At 35.3% G+C, this 16,192-nt stretch overlaps 2 protein-coding genes and 1 pseudogene across 2 annotated transcripts; 1 reads left to right on the forward strand and 2 right to left on the reverse strand.

Annotated features, from left to right (window-relative positions):
* Nucleotides 1–169: 169 nt before the first annotated feature.
* On the reverse strand, nucleotides 170–1,213 carry LOC132179716 (putative transmembrane ascorbate ferrireductase 3). The gene is made up of 4 exons (XM_059592479.2): nucleotides 1,018–1,213; nucleotides 879–927; nucleotides 565–767; nucleotides 170–460 (listed from the first exon to the last, which is right to left on the reverse strand). The coding sequence occupies exons 1-4, from the start codon at nucleotides 1,174–1,176 to the stop codon at nucleotides 191–193; spliced, it is 681 nt and encodes a 226-aa protein (XP_059448462.2). The 5' UTR covers nucleotides 1,177–1,213; the 3' UTR covers nucleotides 170–190.
* A 7,887-nt stretch (nucleotides 1,214–9,100) lies between these two features.
* On the forward strand, nucleotides 9,101–13,217 carry LOC132177249 (putative ascorbate-specific transmembrane electron transporter 1; annotated as a pseudogene).
* Nucleotides 13,218–13,430: 213 nt separating this feature from the next.
* Nucleotides 13,431–14,654, reverse strand: LOC148586379 (uncharacterized). The gene is made up of 2 exons (XM_088515600.1): nucleotides 14,409–14,654; nucleotides 13,431–14,135 (listed from the first exon to the last, which is right to left on the reverse strand). The coding sequence occupies exons 1-2, from the start codon at nucleotides 14,652–14,654 to the stop codon at nucleotides 13,431–13,433; spliced, it is 951 nt and encodes a 316-aa protein (XP_088371726.1).
* Nucleotides 14,655–16,192: the final 1,538 nt, after the last annotated feature.

The raw sequence follows: 16,192 nt of genomic DNA on the forward strand, positions 1-16,192 counted from the left end.
AATGCAAACCAATCCACTCAAACGTACAATCTGCACGAGCCCTCCAAGCACATATTACACTCAAAATATAGATATAATTGTGACGTGACTAACAAGAAAGGAAAAAAAAAAAAAAAATATATATATATATATATATATATATATATATAGAGAGAGAGAGAGAGAGAGAGAGAGAGAGAGAAATCACTGATTAAATATTAACACGATAAGCGGCGAAAGTCAAAGAAAACTCAACAAAGACGCCAAAGAGTAGGATTGAGAGTCCAGTAAAGTTGACCAAACGCGATTCATGCTGATGCTGGAGTTTGAGGAAAGTAGCTTTCTCCATCAACCCCGTCAGAGCCGCGCAAATTGCCATGTACAGAAGTGCCCTGCCCCCCATTGCATGCCACCGACCAATTGTAGACCTTGTGGGACGTGAAGCTTTTGGAAACATGAATGTAACGAAACCAATGAGCCACTGCAAAACAAATTCCGTGGAGAAATTAAAGAGACAACCTTAGCAAATCAAAGTTTGAAAAATGTGACAAATTATCAATTGTTTTTTTTTTTTTTTGTTGTTACCTGCAAGCAATACAAGGAAATGGTGGCTATGCCAATCCATGAATGCAAGCTATACACATCCTCCAAGTTTCCGGCCATATCATGGAACTTGAAAACAGCGCATATCCCGGCAATTCCCAGACATATAGCAAGCAGGTTAAGGAACATGTGAACAAACTTTTGAACATTATGGGTCGCTGCCACTGACCTGTATGTCATCATCGCTGCTCATCACAAAACCCACATGCAGCTAGCTTCAATTAAGCCTCAAAGCTAAAAAAAAGAAAATTTTATAACACCAATTTCAGATGGAGGCAAGAGAAAGGTGAAAATACCTTCGCCAGAAGAAATGACGAGACCAAGTAACATCAGAAACGGGTGAACCTGCCCAAAAAAACAACCTTAAATTATAGCATGAAGTGGAACAAACAAACATTGTTAGGAAGCAAATTAAGCAAATAGATTTATTCTTACGTTGAAAACTCGATATGGATCCTCAGAATCATATTCCAGGCCCTCACGATAATGCAAGAGCCAGACAAGCATGAGAATTATAGCTAGGATTCCAAACACGCGTGCCACTACAGTTACACGCAAGGAAGAGCCAACGTACACTTGCCCCCCAACGTCCATGGTAGGTGGGAGGGATGGAGATGGGTGTCAAGCTGAAGAAGATTTAAAACAATTTTGATTTTGCCTTCTGTTCTCAATCAGTGAGTTCTTATATAGAAATCTCTTGTCAAAAAGCTTAAAGGGTAAATTCATTCTTCTTGGGATTGCTTGTTGGGTTTGGTATCATGAATGAGGAAGCTTTGTACTTTAGCAAAGCATCGCCAGGAAAAAACACTAAGCCAGCTCTACTCCTACCAAGGGATTTATTCTCTTTTCCTTGCTTCACAAACTTTGGTTCTACAAGAAAGAATCGGATATATATATAATTACTTTTTCATGCCCTACACCAGTACTGTGATTGAGAAAGAATAAAGAAACATGTGATCCTAGCTAGTCACACTGATGAATAAAGGTATCGCCTAGTTGATCAAATAGTTAATTATGATCAAATTTTGTTTTATAATGTCATTCAAAGCATAGCAATTAAAGAGGCATGGAAAAGCTATTGAATTGTAAGAGTGAATAGGATTGGTATTTATTGTCATAATTATATGTTTGATTTTTATAGGATATAGAAATTGCAAAAGTACATGAAAGGCCTAGGCACTTCGCAAAAGTATGAATCTTTTCTAAAACAAAAGGAATCGAAGAAACAAAAAAAGAAAAACATAGACAATAAGTAATGGAATCTTAGGCAAATGAATTATAATTTTACTTTACCCCTAACTTACATTCCTTTATCACTTTTATACATTAAAAAGTGAAATTTGGCCTCTTTAAATTACCACTCTATTACTGTTAACATCGTGCATCAGCATTTTTTATCAAATTAGAAGCAAATAGTCATATCATCCACACGTGAATTTTTTGAGCAAAACTTCTCAAAATCCCCTTTGTTGAAGTTTAAAAAAGTTAAATCACCACTCATTCCAAAAATTTCAGCTGATAGAAAGGAATGCATTCAATAATTTAATTTATTTTCTTACATTTCTCCTTATGTGTTTCAATAATTTAATTTATTCAAATTTCCTTTTAATAAGTAAAATCTAACACTTGAAATATTTACTTGAAATGATGAGCAAAATACCCACCTAGATTAATAGGCAAATATTTGGTATATTTTACTCGCAAGTATACAAGATAAAACGATAGTATAGCAGACAAATACGAGATCATTGCCATGAGGATTGGTAAATTATGTTTAGAATTGATTTCCTATTTAATAACAGATTGTCACGAATAGAATTGAAATAAATGAATAAAATAAAAGATTAACTAAAAAGGATTAGAGATTTGATATCTACCACTAATCAGACTAATTAAGATAACAATACGCCAATAGTCCAATCATACGGTATATTTAATGCTTGTCAGCCAAAGGACATGGTATCTACTCCTTAAACTATTGATTTTCCTAAGCAACAAACTATGCATTGTATCTATTCTAATTCTTTTCTTCCCCAAAGGATTTAGCATGGTATCTAGTAAGTTGTTCTTTAGGGAAGCATAAATTTATGAAAATTGACAAACACATGAAGCTTAGGGCATGGTATCTACTCGTAGTTTCCTATGTTGATTAAGCCAAGAACCCATGATGAGGTTCTTTTGTCACTTTATTAAGCCCAAGAGTCGGTCATCTAAATTGACTTAATTGACAGATCCAAACACATGCATATGAGGAATTCAATAAACCAAAAAATTAATCAATTAAAATACACTATAAAAAACCTGCACTTTATTGACGTGGCAAACAGTAACTCATGTTTGCCACGTCAATAAATTTTGACCTGTCTAAATAGACACGTCAAAAAAAACATTTTTTACGTGTTAATGGAACACATCAAAACTTTTTGACGTGCCATTTTAACACGTCAAAAAGTTTTGAGGTGTTAGGATGACACGTCAAAAATTACAATTAATTATAATTATAATTAGGTATTATATATATATATATATATATATATATATATATATATATATATATATATATATAATCTAAATAGTTTTTGACGTGCCAAAATCAGTACGTCAGAAATTATTTCTGTTCCAATTTTTTTTTTAATCTAAATAGTTTCTAACGTGCTGGTTTTGGCACGTCAGAAATTATTTATGTTCCAATTTTTATTTATTTATTTATTTTTTAAATCTGGTTTATTTCTGACGTGCAAGTTTTAGTACGTCAGAAATTTCTGACATGCTAAAACCAGCACGTCAGAAATTATTTCTGCTCAAAATTTTTTTTATTCTCAATGCAATAATATAGGAAAAAAAAAAACTTTTTTCTGACGTGCTAATTATAACACGTCAGAAATTTCTGACGTGTTAAATGTTGGCACGTCACTAAAAAAAAAGAGCGGGATTTTTAACTTTTTTCCTATCTTCTTTCCCTCTTCTTTTCCCTTGATAGTTCTTTTATATATTCAACTTCTTTGGTCCTTTTTCTTTCATTTCCAGACTCAGCTCTCTCTCTCTCTCTCTCTCTTTCTCTCTCCTCTCTCAATCTCCCTAGCCTCTTCTCTCTGCAGCAGATGCAGTCGGCCAATTCCCTCTAGAGGGAAGAAGAAAAAGGACAAAAAGAAGAGGAAGAAGAAGAAAAAGAAAAGGAGAAGAGAAGCAGTTTTGCAAAAAAAAAAAAAAAAAAGGAGAAGAGAAGAAGAAGAATAGAAGATAAGAAGATAGGAAGATTTTTTGGGTTTTTGAAGATTTGTTGAGTTTCCCGTTTGGGTTTTTGATTTTTCAGGTTGATTTTTTGATTTGGTTTTTGATTTTTTGAAGATTTTTTGGATTTAGGTTTTTGAAAATGGAGGAAAGAAGAGAGAGAGTGAGAAAATGGAGAAAAGAAAAGTGGGAGAGAGTTGGGGGAATAACGAAAATGGAGAAAATAAGAGAAAATGAAGAAAAGAAGAGAGGGAGAGAGCTGGGGGAGAAACACGGTGGGGTGAAAATAATTTATATATATATATATATATATATATATATATATATATATATATATATATATATTATTTTAATTGAAAAATAATTTAAATTAATAAATTTTTTAATTGAAGAAAAAAAGATGGCAAAAATTTTTGACGTGGCAAAACAGCCACGTCAAAAATGTTTTTGTTGCCACGTCAACAACATTTTTGACGTGCTGAAGACAGTTTTTTGATGTGGCAGTGTTGCCACGTCAAAAAATTCTAACGTGGCGACACTGCCAAGTCAAAAAATTGTAACGTGGCGACACTGCCAAGTCAAAAAATTTTGACGTGGCACTGTAGACACGTCAAAAACCTGGAATTTTTGACACCCCCGTTTTAACCGTTGAGAAATATCAAAGGGCGCACGTCAAAAGGGGTTTTTGACGTGTCAATACCATTGACACGTCAAAAACTCCTACTTAAAAATTCACTCCATTTTTGTAGTGATACCAAAATATGTTTGAAACAAAGGCGTAAATGAAATCCTAAAAAGACATGATTTGGGCTTCAATCTAGCCCTAATTAAAATATAAACTACATAATAAAATAAATGGTGGTAGAGAAAAAAAACCCAAACTCCTCTTGATTTAGCCTTCAGTTCCTTTCCATAGCTTGTGCATTTTTCTCTACACTTTTTTGTAGAGGCTTAAAAGTCTATTTATAGGCTTTGGAAAACATAGAAGCCCTAGTAAACCTAGTAAAATCGGAGGTCTAACTTCCTAGTCCAATTAGGATTAGGAAAACCTAATTTAGGGTGAAAAGAAGTCTTGGTTACATATGATTTTTCTTTAGCGCACGAGTGCGCTCGATCCTAAGGGGTTGCGCTTGATCGCACTTCTGTGATTGATCCCATTGATGTTGCGCTCGAGCGCATGTGCGCTTGAGCCTGATTCTTATGCGTGTGCGCGCAGCTGCTTGTGCGTGCGGTCCTTGGTCTGGTGCTCGAGCGCTGCTACGCTCAAGCCTAGGTCTTGTGCAATCGAGCACAGATTCGCTCGATCCTGGCGGCTTGTGCTCGATCCCAAAGCTCTAGATTTTCCCAAAAATGCCCTTTAAGTCTAAAATTTCCAGAATTGCTTCATTTTCTTCAAAAAAACGTATAAAAAGACATAAAACACAAAAAGGAAACAAAACATCAAATAATAACAAAACTAAGAGCCTAACATATGTAAATTAAGAGGCTAAAATATGTATATTTTAGCACTTATCACACCCCCAAACTTACATATTGCTAGTCCCTTGCTTGTGTTTTACTTGTTAGGGAGTAGGAACCAACTTATAGCTTTAGATAGGAGCCTAGAAGCACCTTGAGCATTTTGATTACAACCATAGCCCCTAGACGAACGCTCGTCCTAGGAACGAGCATTCGACCAGAGGCCGGTTCTTGTGCTCCCTAGTCCCCTTAAGAGTCTTAGCATTCTTTTTCGTTAGATGGACCCTCGTAGAATTCTTTAGTATAGCTAATAACAGCGAGTCATGTTTCGTTATAGTAGGGATTCGTAATGTCGGAAGGATTAAGCGAGCATACGAGGTAAGTAACCACTTGCAAGCACTTTTCTTAAAAACGTGGGATATATCAGTTGACTGACCATGAACATGATATGAGCATGTCTACTTTTTATAATAACTCGGTAACTGCCTTAATAAGCTGTTGGTAAGATGCATTATATGACATTGTATACCGGTATGTGCGATATAATGGCCATGGGCTTACTATATAGACTTGATTTTATGGTCAAATGTGTGTATTGTTATATGGGCCTTGGATCCAATGGATGTTTCATGACCTGTGTAGCCTTAAAGGGCTGTCACTACAGGACGAACATCATTAGTGGTGTAGGCCACCCGAGGTCGAACTCGGTCGTGCCACTAGTGTTATGTATGGTAGCGTACAATGGTCGGGGCACCGACATTGTATTACAGGTCTTTTAGGACAGCACCAACCCTATTGAGAAGGAGTAATATCTCGAGTAGACCATACATGATAGTTATGACCTATAAATCATTAGTTTGCTGCATTAAAATACTTAAGCGATTACCGCTAGGAGTATACCACTCTTTTATTAACCAAACAATAACTTTTATGGTGTATTAATAGAGACAACACCTTTTTTTTTTTAAAAAAAAAGTTTATCAAAATTTCACGTTTAATTCTGCTTAATAACGAGCTCATGTCACACCCAATCGTGAGGTTTACTTACTAAGTCGTTAGACTTACGCTGTTATTACTCTTATAGGGAACATGTTTCTAGAACTCAAGAGTGGTACAGCTACCACTACAGACTTGATTTATGGTTTACAAGTTGTTATCAGGTTTGTTCATCATTATTGTTAGATGCTCCATGCCTTTGAGATTGAGGTTTATACTTGTCCATTTGATGATTCAATAGTTTCTCAGATTTATTTTACCTTCCTACGCATTAACTTTGATAATGCTTAGAGGAGCAATTCCTCATTTAGCCACCAGTTGGTTTAAAGTGGGGTAATTGCCAGTAACCTTGCCAGGTTGGCCAATGTCATTTTTGGGGGTGTTACATGCTCTTACAATCTTACCATGTTTGTTATCTTGTTAAGTAGCATATTTTCAGAAAATGTAGAGTTCATAGCATAGCAAAAATGTGTTTCATAAGAGTTGTATAATGCATGTTTGGTACACAAAATAGTCGTGCAATGCAGAAAAAATAACGTCTAGTATTATGTGAGTTTGTACTCACCCAAGTCGTATAGCTCTTCCAAAAGTCCCCCCGATGGTTCTAAACTCTCCAAATCTATGAATCCTAATATTAGTTCTATGTCCGAGCTAAAACAAACATATATTCTAGAACTTTGAAAACGAAGGCTATTGTCCGAACAATTGGGCAAAATGGGCATACGTTGCTTAAAACACTTCTGGGCGAGCGTTCGGGCTCGAGGCCGAATGTTTGGCCAGAAAGTTTCAGGCATAACTCCATTTGGTCCAGCTAGTATCATGTGAGTTTATACTCACCCGAATCGTGTAGCTCTTCCAAAAGCCCTTCTGATGGTTCCAAACTCTCCAAATTTGTGAAGCCTAGTATTAGTTCTAAGTCCGAGCTAAAACGAACCTAAATTCTAGAACTTTGAAAATGGAGGCTACTATCCGAAAAATTGGGCAAAATGGGCGTACATTGCTTAAAACACTTCTGGGTGAGCGTTTGGGCTCGAGGCCGAACGTTTGGCCAGAAAGTTTCAAGCATAACTCCATTTGGTCCAGCGATCTCCTAAGCAGTGCTAAACTGGTTTTAAGGTTACAAAAATGATTTTTAACACATCCTAACCCAAAACACATCACCATGTAGCAAGAAATACATCTAATGGAAAAGAAACCCTCAAAACCAGGTTTAAACATAAACCTCTAGTTTCTAACAATTAAGCTACTGTAAAACATAAAACTAGCAGAACAACCTAAGAAAAACAGCTAGAGAGAGATGGTTACCTCCACACAGTGAGAATCCTTAATAAGTTCCTCCTTCTTCTTCAAGAACACCCAAATAATCCTTCAAAATATAACAACACTCAAGCAGAGTTTCTCTAAGGCTCAGAGGGCAAAATGGGTTGGTGAAGGGCGTGAGAGGGAGTTTATATAAGGGAGAAAAGCTGTGAGCTCTGCAAGATCAATCCTATAGTGCAACGAGTGTTTGGTACTATTGTGCCGAACGTTTGCGTACTGTTTAGCCAATGGTTTTAGGGTTGTAGGCGCACGCTCAAACATTAACTAGTGGTCAACAAAAAGTCAACGAACACTTGGGCTGGTCCCCACACGAACGTTCGTGTACTATTGCAGGCGAACGTTAGGGTTGTCCCCTCTGCGGAACGCTCGGTCAAATAGCCTAAAATTTCCAAAATACCCCTCTAGCAAACCCTAGTGACCCAAAAGTCCAATTAAGTCTTTAACCAAGCTGTTTAAGCCTAGTAATTATTTGGGTCACTACACCACATCATACACAAGCTTCTACCATCAAGACGTCTACTGGTGGGTCGGTAAGTAAAGGCAGTCGAAGAAGATTAGATAGCGGGGAGCTAGAGCAAAGGCAAGGAGGGAGCTTGTTGTTCATATAAAGTCTTAGCTTTTCAAAGGGCCGTAAGTATTTATGTCTCTATTTTGAATATTCTTAATTATAGTTTCTTTTGGGGATGTATATCTTTTGTTGTGTATATATCCATACTTGTATATATGGCATTGTGTCATATGTAACACTCTTGTATAGTTATTATTTGTTATATAAAAGATGCAATCTATAAACTTTAAATACATACATGATCATGTTAGCTCTATGTACGTGTTATGCCTATTCTCTTGTACTATTATATTTCTATTGCGATGTTATGGAACTCTTGTTGGGAATTATGCCCTAAATTCCAATGTTTTATTTTTATGATATTCGAGTTTGTAATGAATAAAGTTATTATTTATTGGTTTATTAAATTGAGTATATGGCATAGCCTTTTTTACATGCTTATTATTATTATTATTATTATTATTATTATTATTATTATTATGGTTCTAAGATTACATCGAATATGGTTTATGGCGTGAGTAATGAGATTATCACACAAGATCTTAGATCATAAACCTTGTAGTTTTAAACCTTTTATGTTCCCACTCGGTAATGGAATTGGGTATTCCATGCTATAACATAAAAGAATGGTTTACCTAGTCTTTATTGGAAAAAAAAGGAAAAAGAAAAAAAAGTTGTTTACATAATCATACAATTAATTTCTAGTAACATATAGGGAGTCCCAATTGAGTAACGAAGGTTCAAATTTTCTCTTGGCCCTTTCCATATGTCATAGGAGTTGCCACCTTTGGAATTGCCGGCAAGACGGCTTTTCAAACACCATATAATTGGGCGATATCTCGCTCTCAACCAAACAAACGGCCTTTGTGCACACAGAAAATTCTTTTTAATTAAAATAATGAGGCCTATTTATTCTTTCATTCTAAAGACACCATATTTACTTCAATGGCGCCTGCAAGTCGTAGCTACCAACTCTCTGCAACCCCCTTTGCAATATTCGCACAACTGCTAGCCATTTCAGTTACAACTCTTGTGTTTGTTCTCTTCCTGCATTTTCGGGATGGCTTTGCTTTCAAATCCGACAACAAACAGAAGATTTTCAATGTATGCGTGCGCATGTTTATGTTGTTGGATCATTAATTCCTGTTTCTTGTCTGATTTTTTTTTTTTTTTTCTTTATATGCAGTTGCACCCTTTTCTAATGGTTATTGGGCTTATTTTAATTGGAGGAGAAGGTAAGGAAAGCAAGCTTTATTATGTACTCATAGATTTATTTTCAAAAGCTTTTTCTTGTGCTTTATTTGTGCTCCAATCTAACTATTTAGCCTGCATAATTGGGACAGCCATCCCTCTTCCTTAAACTCCTCCATATTTGTCATCCACGTTTCTACTCTCTTTCATTGATTGATGATAGAGCTTCCACTTCAAGTATAAGTCTTGAATGTGAAAAGTGGAAATCGGGTTAGAATTCTTTCTAGTTTTGGTCATTTTAATTTTAAGATCCCATTTTTTCAATTTAATAGATTCAAGACATGAGTGTGGGCTCATCCTAAATTCGAGGCCCTTGTCAATCTTCCCATAAAATAGATTATAGAAATAATTATAAAAGTATTATACTCATCAAATAATTTCTTTTTTTTAAAAAATAATAATAAAAAAAATCGTTAGCCGCTAGCCACTGCTCCATAGAGTGGTAGCTCATGTCTAGCTCCTAACAAAAGGGATAGCTCGTGACCACCATCTTAGAGGCGTGGCTAGCAACCACACCTAATAGTGGGGGTAGTTCGCAGCTTTCCCTTAACATAAGATCGTCCAAATCACGGCCACTCCCCTGATAGGGTATGGCAATGTTTTTTTATTATTGAGTTAAATGACTTTTTATTACTAAGGATAAGTTTATTTAGAACTCTTAAACTACTATGTGTTTTAAGAAGATCTCCTAAATTTTAAAAATTTTCAATTTCGCCTCTTGAACTTCTAATTTGATGCAATTGACCCCCTGGTCAATTTTTGCTGTTAAACCCTAACGAAAACCATTAAAAATACCAAATTACCCTTCAATTTTTGTTTTTTTTTTTTCAATTTAAAATTTTATAAAAATTTCAAGGGTATAAAGGTCATTTCATCACTTTTAACTTTCAAAAGCTGACGGATGGAGTAGATTGTATCAAATTGAAACTTTGGTGGATGAAATTGATAAGTTTTAAAATTTGAAGAAATCTTTTTAAATCGAGTGTAGTTCAGGAATCCTTTATGAAGTGTTTCCTTATTATTATTCTTTAGATTGGATTGATTATTGGCATCGTGTATGAACACCTGCTATAACTTATAGGTTTGTTTTGATGTAGAAGATGAAAATGGTTACATTTTGAGCAATATATATTGCACTGAAATACCATTTTGGATATATATGGTATTTTGACATATTATTTTATGGGCTAATGAAAGATGCATAATATCATATGAAGCAGCTATCATGGCATACAAGACGGTCCGTGCTGAAAGGAGGACGCGAAGAGGGGTTCACCTCATATTGCATGTCATAGCTCTTACGGCTGGAATTTTGGGAATTTATATAATTTTTAAATTTCACCACGAGACAGGATTAGGAACGACGAATATGCAATCCTTGCATTCCTGGCTCGGCATTATTACCTTTTCCATGTACGCTTTGTAGGTACTGTTTGGTTCGAAAATAATATTGTTTCATTTTACTTATAATTTATTCTATTCTATTCTAACTTATTTTATTATGATTTCCATAAAATCTTAATAAAATAATTAAAGTAGAGTTAATATTGGAATTTCACTAATGAAAATGAAATGCGTTATCTTTTCTTTCTAAAATCTTAAAAATATTTTTATCGAGACTTGGGCCAGAAATAGTTTATTTGGATTTTCTCCTAACTAGGTTAACCATCTAAGACCATAAACTCTCTTAATGGGCCCAAACTAGTTACACTTAGCCTATTGGCCCGATGGGCATAAAACACACCTATCACTTGGTAAAATTTGGATCAAACAACCCCCAACAATTATGGGCTTTAGATATGAGATTCAAGCTAGATCATTACCATGAAACAATATCATTAAAGGGCCATTAAGTTTTTTTTTTAAAACGAATTAAGTTCTTATTTCCAAGGACAAATATTTTCTACAAAAAGAGAAATTTATCTTGTAAAGACACAGATAAATAATTGGATAAAGTTCACTTAACCCCCTCAAACTACCACCTCAATGACAATTTACCCTCCAAACTGCCAAAACAATGACAATGTATCCCACAATGCTAGCAAAAAGACAAAATTACCCCTATAGAATTTTCAATAAGACAAAAATACCCTTAAAATTTTGAAAAAAAAAATTAAATTTTAATATTTTTGTTTTTATTTCAATAAGGGTAATTTCGTTATTTTATTAAAATTGGGGATACATTGTCATCGTTTTGATAGTTTGGGGGGTAAATTGTCGCAATTGATAGTTTGGGAGGTAGATTACCATTGGGGTAGTAATTTGAAGGGGTTAAGTGGACTTTATCCTAAATAATTTTGAAGTTATCAAACTACCATCTAATGTTCACATTTTCATACACTTGGCTATTTACAAAACCCATGGTCATCTAAGATAAAATAAAAGTAGTTTAAGAAAATGAAACATATGTACATGGGTCTAGCTTATTAAAAATGTTTTTTATGAAATTGCATAGTATGTGTTTTCATAGGTATGAAAAGATCTAACAATATATGGACTTAGTTAACTAGTAAAGCAGCATAGTCACATTTTCATGGTTGAAATAAAATTTTCAATTCTTAAGCAAAACTTCATGGGGGTAGAGTGTTGAACTTGTGAAATTGAGGTTTTGAAACCCAACAAATCTTGGTCGCCTCTCTAAAAGTAGGTCATCTCCTATTGCCTAGCTTCTTCAATGTAAAGCAACTTGTTTTTCAAAAACTAGGTGGTCTACAACATGAAAAGTTTTGTGATTTCAAGGCATGATAATTATCAATCTTTGGCTTAGTTAATTAGGGTTAAGTGTATGTAAATCAATTATTTAATCAAAATTAGGATAAGTTGAAATCATAAGATTTTTAGTCATATTGTCATGAATTAATCCATTAAACTATGCATATCATTAGGGTTTAAATTATATCATAGATGAGAACATTACTTTAGGAAATTCATTACCCAATAAATTCGCCTCTCACATTTTAGTTTTTTATTTAATTGTTAAATTAAATTAAAAAAAAATTATTATGCTGACGCGGCGAAACGGTGCGTTTTGATTGGGACTAACAGCGGTTACCAAATTTTGACGGTAGGGATTTTATTGGTATTTTAATTGACCCAAGGAGTAAAAATTCAAAACAATAAAAAATAACTTAGGGAGAATTTAATTTTGGTGCATTGACCCAGGGACTTATAATATATTTACCCTTTTTATCAAGCTAACAAGGCCCAATACTGTTGACCTGTATAACTAAGCCATCTCCTTAAGCTGAGAGTGTCACAAATTCTTTCTTTTGTTTTGGTTGTTTGGTTAGTATTAGTAATGTGTGAAATTTGAGTTTGAAACATCACAAAGATATAATACGAATGATTTGCATAATAAGAAAAAAAAAATAATAAAAAAAAATCTAATAATTATAACTCTATAGGCAACAATTTGATACTTAAAATTTGTGAATGATAGACAATCAATATCCACAACCTGAAACAAAAAGCTTGTTACTTTATTGTCAAAGTAGAATTTCAAAACTTGTTTTGTATTTGAGTTATTTATGTTTGGGTTTTAACAAAACCTATTCTTCAGTTCATGTTGGGTTTCTTTGCCTATTGCTTCCCGGGGGCAGAAATGTCAGCAAGAGCAACACTTCTTCCATGGCACACATTTGTTGGCATGGTCATCTTCCTCTTGGCAGTAGTAACTGCTAAGACATGGTTGGCTATCTTCATCTATGGACCGCTCAACAGTGAAGGATATATAGTGAATTTTACTGGCCTCTTGATCTTTCTATATGCAATTAGTGTTACCCTCACTGTCATTCTCCCTCGACGTTATTAACAACACTTGGAAAAAGAAATGAGTTATCTGTTACGTCCCATCCGTTGTTGATTTATTTGCTAAGTAAATAAAAATATTTTGGATTCTTTTAATAAAACTACTTGGCTCCTTTGTAAGGTGTCTACATTAAGCATATGACAATTTTGAGTTTTATTTATTTATTTATTTTTTAATTTTTAGCAAAAAGATCTGAATTCTCATTGATAAAATTAGTTACACAGAAACATAAAGTTCTTGTAACACAATGTCACAAATACACTCTGAAATAGTATTCATCCAGGTTCTATCTATAACGTTCCTAGTAGCCAATTTAGCAAGGGAGTAGGCTGCTCCATTAGCATCCCTACGAACATGACTTGCTTGCCAACTAGAAACATCCTGTAAGACCATCTTCATGTCATCCACAATGTGGCCAAATCTAGCTCCTGTTGGGGTCCCCTCTTGTAAAGCTGTTATAACTAGCTGGGCTTTTCCTTCCACCATGACGTTCTGGATACCTATCTCCTTGCAAAACAACAGTCTGTGAAGCAACGCCAGAGTCTCCGCCACAGTAGCATCGAAGTATCCCAATCTCGTAGTGCTTCGAGTTGCCTTTACCTTTCCAGTGTGGTCTCGTATTAAAACACCCATTCCCACACATCCTTTTTGTTTGTCGCAGGCAACATCACAATTCATTTTTACCCACCCCTCCGCCAATTTCTGCCATTTCGCCACAGGCACTGAACGAGCCCCCTCACGTCCCTGGTTCAACAGTTGCAAATCCTCCACTACTCTTTTAGCTCCTTGTACCAATACATTTGGATGACTAAAAGCTCCTTCGTGTAGCCACGTATTACGTCTGAACCAAAGCCTTTGGGCAGTAACGGCAAAAAGCTCAAGATCAGTCCCTTCACATTTCTTGAAAAAATGTTTTGCTACCTGTAGAAAGTTTGGAGCATCGTATGTGCTTTTCTGAAAAATTTTAGTACTGACCCCCCACACATCCTTTGCAGCAGTACATCCCCAAAGAAAATGATAGGCAGTTTCCTTCTCCAAATCGCATATGGGACATGCAGAATCTTGAATGACTTTGTGCCAAACCAAATTCTCCCGTGTAGGTAGGAGGTTGTGGCAAGCCCGCTATATAAAATTCTTCCAAGTGTTTGGAATATTCATCTTCCAATGTTCCTTCCAAATTTCACTGTCTCCCACCTTCATAGAGCACTCTGCTTGATGGAAGGCTTCACGATCTTTTGCCATATAATAGGCACTACTTATTGAAAACATGCCCCTTGCATTACCTTTCCACACTTGCTTATTAGGCTGATTTGTAACACTTATTGGAATGGCTTGAATGGCATTAGCGTCCTTCGGATTAAAAATCACCTCAATAAGATGCTTCTTCCACCAATGTGTATCATGATCAATGAGGTCACTCACCATAGCACCCTCTACCATAATTTTTTGTGGGGATTGAACACAGTAGGTGGATGGTGTTGAAAGCCACTTGTCTCCCCATATGTGTACACTTTCTCCATTCCCAATTCGCCACACTAGACCCTCTTTGACCAAGTCTCGCGTACTAATAATACTACTCCAAGCAAAATAGGGTTTATTACGCACTTGTGCTTCCAATATTATGCTCCTCATATGGTACTTTGCCTTCATAATTTTAGCTATCAAGCTATCGTCCACGCTCCATAGTCTCCAACATTATTTGGCAAGGAGAGCTTGGTTAAAACAATGGAGGTCTGATAAGGGTTAAAATATTCATATTTTAGCCCTGTAATTTACAATTTTTAATTTCTTAGTCTTGTTATTTTGTGCTTTGTTATTTCTTTTTTGTGTTTTCTCTGTTTTGTAGGTCATGGAAGAAAAGGAAGCATTTCAAGAAAGTTCAGCATAAAAGACAAAATTTGGAAAAGCTGGAGTATGCGATCGAGCATACAAGAAGCTGGATCGAGTGCTTATGCGCTCGAGCGCCCAACACAGAAGATTGATCGCACAACTATGATCGAGCACCCAACCTTGTGATTGAGCACACCCGAGCGCCCAGTTTCGGAAAGGGCCTTTTTCACATCATCTAGGGTTTTGAAAGTCCTAGTTGAATTAGGACTTAGACCTCCAATTTTACTAGGGTTTCTAGGGGCTTCTAGGATTTTCCTAAGCCTATAAATAGACCTTTAAGCCTCATAGAATGGGGGGGACAATTCCAAGAGACAACTTTGGAGAGAGGAATTGTAGGCTACTTTATAGGGGTCATTTTCAGTTCTTTCTTTTCCCTTTATTTAATTATGTGTAACTAACTCTTTAGTTAGGGGCTAGATTGAAGCCCTAATTATGTATTTTTAGGATTTCAATATTGACGCCTTTGCTACTATCATATTTTGGTATATTTAAATTGATTATTTTTTGGTTAATTGAATTCTTCATATGAATGTGCATGATCAACATATGCATGTGGTATGGATTAGTTATTTAAGTTAATTTGGATGACTAAGTCCTGGGCTTAATAGAGTGACAAGAAATCTTGTCATTGGGGTTCTTGGATTAATGAACATGGAAAACTGGGAGTAGACACCCATGCCCTAGGCTTCATGTGTTTGTCGATTTTCATAGATTTATGCTTTCTCAAAGAACAACTTAGTAGACACCCATGCTAAATTCTTTGAGAAAGAAAAGAATTAGAGTAGACATCCATACCTAATTCATTGCTTAGGTAGATCCATAGCTTAAGGAGTATACACTCATGCCCTTAGGTTGGTAAACATTAAATATACCAGTATGATTAGCGCATTGGCATATTGTTGTCTTAATTAGTCTAATTAGTGGTGGATGTCAAAACCCTAACACTTTCATTTATCTTTATTTCTTTTTCATTATATCAATTTTGTGAAAAATCTTGATATTTAATTTAGAAAATCAATTCTAAGCAGAATCAACAATCCTCGTGAGAATGATCTTGTACTAGCACCCTATACGATTTTTTTGATCTT

This window comes from Corylus avellana, chromosome 4, assembly GCF_965113065.1.
Source record: "Corylus avellana chromosome 4, dhCorAvel1.hap1.2, whole genome shotgun sequence".
NCBI classification, from domain to species: Eukaryota; Viridiplantae; Streptophyta; class Magnoliopsida; order Fagales; family Betulaceae; genus Corylus; species Corylus avellana.